The 13,672-nt window shown below is 41.6% G+C and overlaps 1 protein-coding gene across 8 annotated transcripts in view; it reads right to left on the bottom strand.

Annotated features, from left to right (window-relative positions):
- Window positions 1-1,840: 1,840 nt before the first annotated feature.
- The window catches only part of FUT8 (fucosyltransferase 8), a 315,179-nt gene continuing 303,347 nt past the window's right edge, over window positions 1,841-13,672 (bottom strand). For 5 of the 8 annotated variants that reach the window (XM_083167148.1, XM_083167141.1, XM_083167143.1 and 2 more), the window contains one exon: window positions 1,841-2,878. In XM_083167148.1, the coding sequence (XP_083023274.1) occupies window positions 2,561-2,878 (318 nt within the window). In that variant the 3' untranslated portion in view covers window positions 1,841-2,560. The remainder of the gene's footprint in view (window positions 2,879-13,672) is intronic. The other 3 variants (XM_083167145.1, XM_083167146.1, XM_083167147.1) reach the window with 2 other exon arrangements.

The following is a 13,672-nucleotide window of genomic DNA, read 5'->3' on the forward strand; positions in this document are numbered from 1 at the left end:
TCCGCACAGTTAGAGTCATGGTGGGAATCAAACCCATGTCCTCAGTGCTGTGAGGCAGTAATGCTAACCAATAGCTGAATTGCAGAAGACAGATTGGTAAAAGATTCACACATGGACACTGAAGTGTCTGATTCAGAATCAGTCTCATTTATGTGCAAGATAAATCCCAGGTCCCTCACTTTATTTATTCCAAAAAAAAGCAGGGCACACATATAACTAATATGGTTGGATTAAACAATGCTGATCAGCCGAGTAGTGTGCAACCAGATTGAACCCCATACATAAGGAGCTAGTGATAGTTCAGTGTGTATGTTCTTCAATGCGATCACGAGCACATTAAGATACAGCCTTTTCCAGATCCTAAAGTTGCGGGAGCATTTGAAGCGGTTTATATAACGCTTTGTCATCGCTTGGGTATACACACCTAAAGGATCATCAGGCCGACCAGCTGCTATCAATTTATCGGCCCAAAGATTGTACAAGTGTGCACCCAACATTACCTGAAGGAAAGATTAGGCACTATGGTAAGAGTAGTAAAAAGAGTAACAAAATCAGTAGGAACAAATGAGATTGTATGCTCTGCTTGAAACCATTTGTACCATGCAAAACAGACAATAAAACAGTAAAATTAAGAGGATATGGGGTTTGTTAGCACAGTGCCACTCAATTATGGAATGTTACGAGATTTCTATGAGACAGTGCAGCGTGTTCACTGGACAAAAGAAAAATACTTGGAACTAGATAATACAAAAGCCTTACTTTAGAGCAAAACACTGTAAACACTCTGGAGGTAGATGGAAAAATTAAAAGTAACAAGCAATTTGGATTTACGGTCCTGGTTTGGAACAATTAGTACCAACATCAGTAGAAAAAACTGACAGTTGCTTCTACATCACTAGGCATCTAAGTGTTAATTTGTTATTTCCCAATCAGATTATTCGGATGTTGGCGGCAATTAAATTGGTCGGTGAAACTAATTAAAAAAACACCACTGATCGCAGTAATAATGGTTTTACTTCACAGTAAAAGAGGTCGATAAGGAGCAATGATTAATATAGCAGTGATGTACTTTTCATACAGTAGCACATGAAAATGTTAAAGTAAATGGAAGACAGAGCTGAAACAGTGTATACTGCATACTAGATGTTATGCAGGGGGTAACATATAAACAACTGTCTTAAGAATGAAGGACACTCTAAGAATTGAATCACGCAACAACAGAAAGTACTGTACTGTGCACAGGGCTTAAGGCATTTCCCATTTTATGACATTGCACAAGCGCACGGAGGAGGGGGTTGAGGTGTAACATAAGGATATGAGCATCTTTGGATTATTGCAGCGAAACAGCTTAATGTGAAAGCATAGAATGTTGTCAATATAAAATTAGAGGTTTCCTTTCTTGAAGGCATGGAAACACAATGGCTGATATTCTATAAAAGTGGTATAAGGCTAGTATGACTGCGAAAACAGTATGCACAAGAAAATGACAAAGAGCATATGAAATAAAGAAAAACAATACAATTTTGTAATTCATCTTCCTGTAGATAACATTAATTCTAACAATTAAAGACCATTTTTTAAAGAAAATATTTAGCAAATATGAAAAACTATAATAATTTTCCGCATAATATTAAAATAATGCTTTTACTTTTTTTCTTCGTAAAATAATTCTAATGTAACTTAATTATTTGTAGTTCCTTCACTTTTATAGAATATAAGCCAATTTCTATTTGATTTGAATAAATATAATTGATAAGATCTGCATATATATATATATATATATATATATATATATATATATATATATATATATATATATATATATATATGTGTGTGAATAACAATTTGCAAACAGTTAAAAATATCTTTTTTTTTGTATTATTTAATTGTTTGTTATCAAATACAATGCCAAGAAACACATGTATAGGAATCCGCTCATGGAGTGTTTATACAAAAAGAAAAAATCTTCCTACAGTAACAAACAGTGAATGTTTTTGTTCCTCCGATGGACCCTTTAATTTACTAAACATTGATGCAACTTCATCAAGGGGTTGCCTAATGTAATTGTCCAAAAGTGATAGAATCTAACTTTATTTGGAACCATAGACTGGAGCGACTCTGGCAGTCAGTATGCTTGTTAAGGATATACACAACTGCACAGTACTTCTCACTGTTCCCAATTCTCTTCGACAGGTAACTTATTTGTAACAGGCATCATTTAAAACCTTCCACATATAAAACATCATGTCAATCTAATTGCACATCATGGCAGTGTTAAAAGTCTGAGAGTTCTTGTTGGCTAAAGGCTGAAGTAGAGTGCCACGTTTTGTGATCAGCCAGCCCATAGGAGGAGAGATCCTGCAATTAAACGTTAACGGGGAAGTGTTTGTACTGTAAAAGTTCTCCAAAGATGTTCAAGTTATAGTAACTTTTATTGGTTTAAAATGCCTTTTGTAGAGTTTAATGTAAAACAGCTTCTTAACTTAAATTAAAATAGCAAGTTAGTCTCTTCTGTGGACATTTGCAGAATAGCTTTCAAAATAAAGTTGCCTTATTACTCTCATTTCTCAGCTTCTGTGTATATTGGATATTTGACAGTCTCAATTTTTTCCTTTACTTTGTAAGAGGGGTATAGACCAGTTCTGCCTAATTTTCGGTTAATGCCCTTTGAGTAGCCGTCCCAGTGATTTCCAGCAACACCAATAACGTCCCCAGGCTCCATAGGTATTTCATCTGCATTTTTCGGGTGGTGGGGATAGACTGCAACTTGATTGTGAGCGTTCTGTCCACCAAAGTAATATATATCATCTAAAGAGTGAAAGTTGGCTGAAGCATCAGGATGGAGTGTCTGCATAATTTCATAGGCAACTCGACAGACCTAGGAAATCAAAAATAAACAGAAATTACAATAAGAAAAAAAAACACTGTTATTAGTAATTAAAGAAGCAGTGTGTGATAGGACTGGCCATGGAAGGGTCCATTGCTGACTGTGCCTTCAGTGTTTTACATAAATGGCAGGAAACCATAGATTTTAAACCACTGATAGTTTATACCATTTATGACCATCACCTGCAAAGAGCAGGCAGTGGCTGTAACACAGTCTAAGCATTGTGGGGAAAAATTGGTGATATTGCAAATGGAATTGAGGGTAAAATGTGCCTTTTTGCAGATGACACAAAGGTATGCAACAGGGTAGACACACCAGGAGGGGTAAAACAAATGATTGATGATCTAGGTAGATTAGAGGAATGGTCAAGAGCATGGCAACTACAGTTTAATGCCAAAAAATGCAAAATCATGCACTTGGGTTGCAAAAATGTAAAGACTAAATATAGTATAAATGGCACTATAATGGAAACTACTGAGGAAGAGAGGAATCTAGGTGTCACTATTTCAGGGGACTTAAAGGCAGGTAGGCAATGTAACAAAGCAATGAAGAAGGCAAGTCAGACGCTTGGTTGCATAGGGAGAGGTATCAGCAGTAGAAAGAAAGAAGTAATAATGCCACTGTATAGGTCATTGGTACGACCTCATCTAGAGTATTGTGTTCAGTTCTGGAGGCCATATCTCCAGAAGGATATAAATACATTAGAGACTGTACAAAGAAGGTACAACTAAAATGGTGCATGGCCTACATCACAAAACGTACCAGGAAAGACTAAAAGATCTTAATATGTATACTTTAGAGCAGAAAAGGGAAAGGGGGGACATGATAGAAACTTTCAAATATATCAAGGGTTTTAACAAGGTACAGGTGGGAGACATTCTTCACAGGAAGAGGAGCAGCAGAACACGAGGACATGCACTGAAACTAGAGGGAGGAAGATTCAGGGGAAATTTGAGGAAGAATTACTTCACAGAAAGAGTAGTAGATAAGTGGAATAGCCTCCCATCAGAGGTGGTAGAGGCAAATACAGTAGTACAATTTAAACATGCTTGGGATAAGCATATTGATATCCTTACAAAAAAAAACCACTGCTGCCCTGTGTGCTCCAGACGGCAACGAACAAATGGATCTCTGCCACTGACAGTATTGAATCACTGAATCTCTGCCATTTATGGCTGTGAACCATCAGATCTCTGCCTTTGATGAAAAACTATCGGCTGTCGATAGCCATTCCTAGTGTGTTAATGATTAGCTTGTACCCGTTGCCGGCCGGGTACCTTCATTTGTACAGTGTATTTCACAGACACTGGGCTCTGTGTGTGCAAATCTTGGCTTCTATGAGCTGCATTTTCAGATTGACATGATATACATGTCCATAGCTGCAACTGGGGTTACTTCCAAAACAATCCCTGTGGGCCACTATTCATAGAAAGCAAAAATAGATGGGCACTTACAAGGGCTTTCAACAAACAAGGGATAATTCATTTTTGTACATATTCAAAGTGCTGATTATTCTCAATGCTTCGGTCCCCATCTGGATCATCCACATAAAAGTAGCAGCAATTCCCACACCATAGTTGTTACAAATTTACCCCATCCCTGTAGCTCCCTAAATATCTGCTTAGCCATCAAAAAATGCACACAAAAAAAAAACAGTGCATGGCAGAAAATGGCAATATAAGTTCTTCCATCTAGTGCAAAACTATATAACTTAGCATGGGAGCCCCCCAAGGATGTAGGGACTCAAGGGTAATTATGCCACTATATAAAGCATTGGTGAGACCTCACCTAGAGTACGGAGTACAGTTCTGGGCCCCACACTATAAAAAGGACATCAAAGAATTAGAAAAAGTCCAAAGGCGTGCAACAAAGCTTATTAGGGGAATGAATGGAGAATTTAAGCTACGGGGAGAGATTAAGCAATTTGGGACTATTTACATTAGAAAAGAGACGTTTAAGGGGGGACATGCTCAACATGTACAAGTATATCAAAGGCCAATATAAGGAACTGTCAAGTACCCTCTTTTCTACTAGAAAGGAATCTAGGACGCGAGGGCATGAGTATAGATTAGAAGAAAAAAGATTTCATTCAGCTAGTAGAAAGAATTTCTTTACGGTCAGAACAGTCAAACTCTGGAACTCTCTTCCCGGAGAGGTGGTAACGGCTGGCTCATTAAATGTGTTCAAGGAAAAGTTGGACAAACATTTACTGGAGAAAAACATCCATGGGTACAAATAAGAAATATAATTTGTCTGTAAAATACTAGAACCTACCAAATCAGTAATATAGTTACATAGTTACATAGTAGGTAAGGCTGAAAAAAGACTTGCGTCCATCTAGTTCAACCTGGTATAGATATCCATTGCTGATTTGGTAGGTTCTGGTATTTTACAGACAAATTATATTTCTTATTTGTACCCATGGATGTTTTTCTCCAGTAAATGTTTGTCCAACTTTGCCTTGAACGCATTTAATGAGCCAGCCGTTACCACCTCTCTGGGAAGAGAGTTCCAGAGTTTGACTGTTCTGACCGTAAAGAAATTCTTTCTACTAGCTGAATGAAATCTTTTTTCTTCTAATCTATACTCATGCCCTCGCGTCCTAGATTCCTTTCTAGTAGAAAATAGGGTGTGTGACAGTTCCTTATATTGGCCCTTGATATACTTGTACATGTTGAGCATGTCCCCCCTTAAACGTCTCTTTTCTAATGTAAATAGTCCCAAATTGCTTAATCTCTCCCCGTAGCTTAAATTCTCCATTCCCCTAATAAGCTTTGTTGCACGCCTTTGGACTTTTTCTAATTCTATGATGTCCTTTTTATAGTGTGGGGCCCAGAACTGTACTCCGTACTCTAGGTGAGGTCTCACCAATGCTTTATATAGTGGCATAATTACCCTTGAGTCCCTAGTTTCCATTCCCCTCTTAATACATGCCAGAATTTTGTTGGCCTTTTTTGTAGCTACATTACAATGGGCACTACATCCTAGATTGCTGTCTATTTGGACTCCTAGATCCTTTTCAAGTATGGAATTACCCAGTTCCTCTCCGCTAAGGTTGTAACTTGCACACTGGTTGTGTCTCCCAAGGTGCATAACCTTACATTTATCTACATTGAACCTCATCTTCCATTTTTTTGCCCACTCATCTAGAATTGCAAGATCATTTTGAAGCATGGTGACATCTTCTGGTGATTTGATGACTTTGCTAAGTTTTGTATCGTCCGCAAAGATGGATACATTGCTGAGTAACCTTATCCCAATATCGTTAATAAAAATGTTAAACAAAATGGGCCCCAAAACCGAACCCTGGGGCACTCCACTTAGTACCGGTATCATATCTGATACGGCACCATTCACAACCACTCTTTGTTCTCTATTACATAGCCAATTCCCTACCCATCTGCAGATATTTTCACCCAATCCTAGGTTCTCCATTTTATTAATCAATCTCTTGTGTGGGACAGTATCAAATGCTTTAGCGAAATCTAGAAAAATAACAATCGACAGCATTTCCATTATCGAGGTTTTTGCTAACCTCTTCATAGAACCCTAGTAGATTAGTTTGGCATGAACGATTTTTCACGAACCCATGTTGGTTAGTACTGAGTAGACGGTGATGATCTAAATATTCCTGGATACCATCCCTTAAAAATCCTTCAAATAGTTTACCCACAATTGATGTTAAACTAACGGGTCTGTAATTAGCGGGATCTTCCTTTTTTCCTTTTTTGAATATTGGCACTACCTCTGCTATTCTCCAATCTTTTGGTACTATAGCTGACGATAGTGACTTGCTAAAGATATAATGTAGGGGGGTAAGCTAGTTCATCCCTTAATTCCATTAATACCCTCGGATGAATCCCATCTGGCCCTGGTGACTTATTTGTTTTGAGTTTGCTTAGCCTCAGTATTATTTCCTTCGGCGTGAAATCCGACACGCGGGGGGGGGGGGGGGGGGGCGTCGACACGCGCGCGGGGGGTGTCGACAGTGCTGTGAATACTTAATGAGCGCTCATTAAGTATTCACTGTGCTGAATTTAGGACCCAGCTCATTGGCTGGGTCCTAAATACCGTTTCAGAACCGATTTTGAGCCTAAAATACCGGTTCTGAAACGGGTAGGACCCTGCATTTTAACCGGTTAGAAAAAACGTTTTTTTCTAACCGGTTAAGTGGTCCTGCACCTTTCAGACCGCACACATTACCGTTTTAAAACGGTAAAAAAACGGCAATATACCGTTTTTAAAGTGCGGTCTGAAAGGGGCATTATTGTTATGAATACAGTGGCACATGTAAAAAAATGTTTTTTTTTTGTTTTTTTGTTAAAACAATGTGTACAGATCCTTTTGGATCTGCTTGTGGATGCCTGCCTAGGATCAGTAAACATTGTTTCAACAAAAAATTATTTACTTTACAGACGCCACTCTTAATAACAATTATTTGAACCACATTATTCAATATATATATTTAGTGGCGGCTTCTACCTTATAGTAAGTATGTTTTATTTATATAGCACACTTTCTTCAACAGGCTCAAGGAGGAGGGGGATTGCTGCTGGCTGTGAAGCCGGCACCCCCACTGCTCACAGCCTGTTCTCGACGGTGGTACAATGATGACACGCACCAGTACATGCGCAGTAACGACTTCAGTAATGCGCATGCCCCCAGATTTATGGGCTTCTTTGGCTGTAGCCCATAGAAGTTAAAAAATTAGCCACAAAGGGAGAGAACACCTTCCAGACTGCCTTGGGTGACTGGCAGTCAGACTTCTAATAGGAAGTCCCTGCCAGTCACAGGGAAGCCAGTGCAATCTCACAGACTGCATCTGGCTTCACTTGGGTTGAGCACAGTATTTTGACTGGGGGTCTGCAGTCCTGCAGTTCGCAAAACATATATATATATATATATATATATATATATATATATATATATATATATATATATATATATATATATAGGAAAAAAGGGGGGTTTTCCAGAGGGCGCTAGCCAATGTTAGGCAAAGAAATACCGTTTTTTACCGTTTATTATAAAAATGAACAGAATCCCTTAATAGGGTATCATAAATGCATAAAGACCATACACATAAAAAACAATAGTAAAATACTGCTTGATACAGAAAATGATGTATGAATTTTACAGTTTCACATGAAGTAATATTCAAATCTGTAGAAGATAGCCCCAGATTACAGATTTGAATATTACTTCATGTGAAACTGTAAAATTCATACATCATTTTCTGTATCAAGCAGTATTTTACTATTGTTTTTTATGTGTATGGTCTTTATGCATTTATGATACCCTATTAAGGGATTCTGTTCATTTTTATAATAAACGGTAAAAAACGGTATTTCTTTGCCTAACATTGGCTAGCGCCCTCTGGAAAACCCCCCTTTTTTCCCATTTCTATTTTGGGTCTTGCCTAACAGAGGACCCCCCAGAGGTGCTGCTGCCACTCTCTCGAGCGCAGAAAGGGTTTCCCCATTTGCTATATATATATATATATATATATATATATATATATATATATATATATATATATATATAGATATATATATATATATATATATATATATCTATATATATATATATATATATATAGATATATATATATATATATCTATATATATATATATATATTCCATAGACAAAAAACCTTATGGTTTCACATGTCCCATTAATTAAGGTTTCTTACACATAATCTGACATTTCAGAAACCTGTTGTAAAATGAAATTCTAATCATTAAGGCTGGCACCTTAATGGACGTGTTCGTTGAGCAATACAAATATGGGTACTTGTTTCCTAGCACGGCCACAAATCTTGGCCATCGGTGGTAATTTTAGTGCCCTGCGACGCGACCGACGTGATGCCCCCGATTTTTACATTGAAATGCATTGAAAACAGTGAAAAATCGGGTCGGTCGCGTCGTGTGCACCTAAAAATGGTTATATGGTCCAGGCGCGATGCCCCCGATTTCCCCATAGGGAACAATGTTAAATGCCTCAATTTACCTGCGATGACCCGATTTCCCATAGGAAACAATGTTAAATGGATCAATTTACCCAAATCAGCATAGGGAAGAATGGTAAATGGGCCAGAAACCCCCAAAAAACCCACAGAGCAGTGGAATGTCCCCCCAAAAGTACTATACGCCACCCCGCGATCAACGTGAACCCGAAGCGTGGCGAGCGCAGCGAGGGGCGGCGGTACGCGTCCTCCGACCTTTTCATGCCCTACTATCCACTAGGGCGTGGAGTGAGAATAGAATAGTGTGGCGAGCGCAGCGAGCCACCGAGCCCGAAGCGTGGCGAGCCCCGCGAGGGGACGCGGATACCTTCACAGGTAAACGCGTCCCTTCGCGGCCTTCACAGGTATCCGCTGCGCTCGCCACACTATTCTATTCTCACTCCACGCCCTAGTGGATAGTAGGGCATGAAAAGGTCGGAGGACGCGTACCGCCGCCCCCCGCGGGCTCGCTGCGCTCGCCACGCTTCGGGTTCACGTTGATCGCGGGGTGGCGTATAGTACTTTTGGGAGGACATTTTTATGTTCAGGGGTGTTTTGGGGGGTTTATGGACCATTTCACATTGTTCCCTGTTGAATTGGGTAAATTGAGGCATTTAACATTGTTCCCTATGGGAAATCGGGGGCATCGCATACGATTTTTTAGCACGCATGCGATGCGACGGACCCGATTTTTTATCCTGCGATGCACAAGATTAGAATCGGTGTGGCCGTGCTAGGAAACAAGTACCCAAATATGATACGCCATCACAGCCTGTGGGTAAGTGCAGATTCAGCACTCTCAGAGTGAGATTGCTGTCACTCACACAATGGTGGAGCTGCTGATTCACTGATTTGTGTGGTCATTGGAATACACACATGCAGTCTATACAACTGATGGTCTAAGCCAGGGCTGGGCAACACCGGTCCTCCAGATGTTGATGAACTACACATCCCAGCATGCCTTGCATCAGTTTCAGCATGGCCACATACCAAAACTAATGCAAAATTATCCTGGGATGTGTAGTTCATTAACATCTGGAGGGCCGGTGTTGCCCTGCCCTGGCAGTTATGGGGTGCAACCATCCCACTCGGGCACCACAACATTCCCATCTTGTTCCAACATCCTTGTCACTTCATACATCCATCTCATTTAGCATACACATCTGTTCTCCCATCTGTGCTAGTCTGTACTTTATCTGCCCCATCTGCGCCTTGTCCCTACCACCATTTTCTTCTCTCTGCGCTGCTCAGCGTTTCCCTCTTCAACCATGACTCTGCGGCATTGTCTTCTCTCCCATCTTCACCAGTTTTCTACCCATCCATGCTAGTGTTTTCAACCTATCTGCAGCTTTACCACTCATCCACACCACTCTGTCTCCCTTCTGTATAATCCCCCCTATCCTCACCCTATTAATTTAGGTGACACTGCCGACAAGGTAAGTATTGAGGTCACTGTTAGGGGGTGTTAGTCCTAGCCAAAACCCCAGGGATTAGGCCTAGCGGTCACTCCCAAGGGTAGGTACAAATACTTAACCCCTCCATGCTGCTCTGCCCCCCATCCATGCCACTGTTTTTTTCCATCTGTGCTGCTCTGTTCCCCTCATCCACACAGCAATGTCCAACCATCCACACTGCTCTATCTCCCCACCATCTGTGCTACTGTCTTTCCCCCATCGGTACCATTCTCTACCCTATCTGTCGCACTCTGTTGCCCCCCCCACTGCATCACTATGTTTTACCTTCCCCGTCTGCACCACTGTTTTCCATCGGTCTGTGTTGCTTTGTCCCCCATCAGTGTTGCTGAGTCTTCCCCCTATCCACACTGCTGTCTCCTTACTCCAATCAATACCACTATTACCTCAACCAAGCAGATTTGTCTTCCGCTTCGACCTTGGCATAGACTGCATGTGTGTATTTCAATGAGCACACAAATCTGTGAATTAGCAGCTCCACCATTATGTGAGTGACAGCAAACACACTCTGTGAGAGTGCTGATTCTGCACTTACCCACAGGCTGTGCTGGTGCATAATATCTGTATTGCGCAAGGAACACGTCCATTAAGGAGCCAGCGTTAATGATTGGAATTGCTTTTTGGAGTTTGAGTGGAAGCGTTACAACAGGTTTCTGAATAAGGTTTTTTGTCTATGGAATTTCATAGCTTTTTTGTAAATGTATTTTTCTAACTCAGAAATTTCACTGTAAAGCTGGCCATACATCAGAAAGATATTGTACCCAATCATACAATCTCAATTGATTGTAAGATGGATTGTATGCAGATTGTGTGCACATCTTGTGTACACAATCATACAATCAATCATAAGATGGATTGTATGACTGATTGTATGATGGATTGTATGCAGATTGTGTGCACATCTTGTGTACACAATCATACAGCAGATGGATTGTATGACTGATTGTATGATGGATTGTGTGTAGATTGTGTGTCCAAAAACCACCAAGGACTGCTGGGGATTTCAAGGGAAATTGTACACAATCATGAGTGCAATCGATCTTAAGATCGATCTTTCTGATGTATGGCCAGCTTAAGAGTATTGGAATTATTTTAAATGTTTAATGAAAATGTTCATATAATATCACTGTTTTGTGCAAAATGCAAAAAAAAATAAAAAATCTTTACCAACAGAATTGTTTATACTTTTAACTTAGGTCAAATTACTTTGTTGCCTTAAAAAAACATGAAAAAAATTAACATATGAATTCCAATGTTTTATGCTTTTGTCTTCATATTTTATTGAGATTGGGATTCAGTTGGGATTTCAATTAAATAGGGGACTGTATTGGGATAACACACAGGGAAAAGGGGACCTTAAGGGAGTGACACACAGGGTGCAGTGACTGTAGTGGGGGGCAGCAACACATAGTGTGCAGAGAACTGTAGGTGCAGGGGATAAACATGGAATTAGACTAAAAAAAAAAAAATCACACCCCGGTGTGTAACACACCCCCACAGAACCTGCGTGTCACACCCCTCCAGTACCCTGCATCCTGTGTGCCCCCCTCCTACAGTCCCCTGCACCATGTGTGTCACCAGCTATACAGTTCCACCTGCGTACGCTTCGCAGTTAAGCTTCGTAGGTCCTACGAAGCTTAACTGCGAAGCGTACGCAGACCGACTGCGCCCGCAGTGTAAACCCCCCTGCCTCCCCTCCCCTCTTGAAATGTATTTTGTATATGTTTAGTGTAACTTGTGCGGCGTTTTGAACGGACGTCACTTTTCAGTGAGTCCGTGGAGCTTGAGAAGCGGTGTGGTGGCGCCACTCACCGCAGCTCTAGATAGGGCAGTGTCTGACCGGCAGCGTCACCACCTGACACTCCGGCACGTATCTGACACCCCTACACGGCAAGAAGCGGCGGCGGGTCCCATCAGACAGCCGGGAACTCCAGCGCTGACTTAGTTGCCAGCACCTGGATCGGGCTGCCTAAGTTGAACCCAGCCAGCATCAGGGAAATACATGCACGCTGCCTCACACTACTGGCTCCGAGCTGTATTCCCTGTCTCATATATGTTAAGCACTTGCCACACATATTAGTACCTGCATTGTCGCCATTATATATGGGATAATTTAATTCCCTCGTACACATTGTACCCGTGGGACTCCAACAGGACTAATTAAAAATCTGTATATTACTTTAAAAACGCGCACTATTAGAAAAATCAATAAAATATAGGGGACGGCTGGTCAGTGGGGATCACTGTGTGAGGATTTAGTATCCTTTTAACTACACTGTCCGTGTCTTATATGTTTTGTTTTTAGTCCATATTTCGCAACATTTTATCAGCTACTCCCATTAAAAGTTACTTTTTAAGTGTAAAAGTTTTTCTCCTAAGTGCACCACTTTAGTGACATTCTCTCTTTCCTCAATAAATATTGTTACCCCCTACAGTCCCCTGCGTGTCACCACACCCCCATAGACCCTGTGTTTCACCACCTATTCAGTCCCCTGCATCCTGTGTTTCCCCCCTACAGTCCTCTGCACCGTGTCACCCCCCACAGATCCTGCTTGGTACCAACTTTACAGTCCCCTGCACCCTGTGTTTCACCCCCCCTACAGTCACTACACAATGCATGTCACACCCCCCAACAGACCCTGAGTGTCACCGGCTTTACAGTCCCCTGCACACAGTGTGTCACCCCCACAGTCCCCTGCACCCTGTGTCCCCCCTTACACCCTGTGTATCACCACCTATACAGTCCCCTGCACCCTGTGTCTCACCACCTATACAGTCCCTTACACCCTTCGTCACCCCCCCTATAGTCCCCTGCACCGTGTGTGTCACCACCTATTCAGTCCCCTGCACCCTGTGTGTTACCCCCTACAGTCCCCTGCACCCTGTGTCACCCCCCCCCACAGACCCTGCGTTTCACCACCTATACAGTCTCCTGCACCGTGTCACCCCCTACAGTCCCCTGCATGTCACTACCTATTCAGTCTCCTGTACTCTGTGTTACCCCCGTACAGTCCCCTGCACCCTGTGTCACCATCCTCAAAACAAACCCTTTGTTTCACCACCTATACAGTCCCCTGCACCCTGTGTGTCACACCAACCGCAGATCCTGCATGTCACCAACTCTACAGCCTTGCACTGTGTTTCCCCCCCTACAGTCACTACACCCTGCTTGTCACACACCCCCACAGACCCTGTGTGTTACCACCTATACAGTCCCCTGCACCCTGTGTATCAAACCCCCACAGACCTTGTGTGTCGCCACCTATACAGCCCCATATACCCTGTGTGTCATCCCCCACAGTCCCCTGC

Source organism: Crinia signifera, chromosome 12 (assembly GCF_055691185.1).
Source record: "Crinia signifera chromosome 12, ASM5569118v1, whole genome shotgun sequence".
Lineage (NCBI taxonomy): Eukaryota > Metazoa > Chordata > Amphibia > Anura > Myobatrachidae > Crinia > Crinia signifera.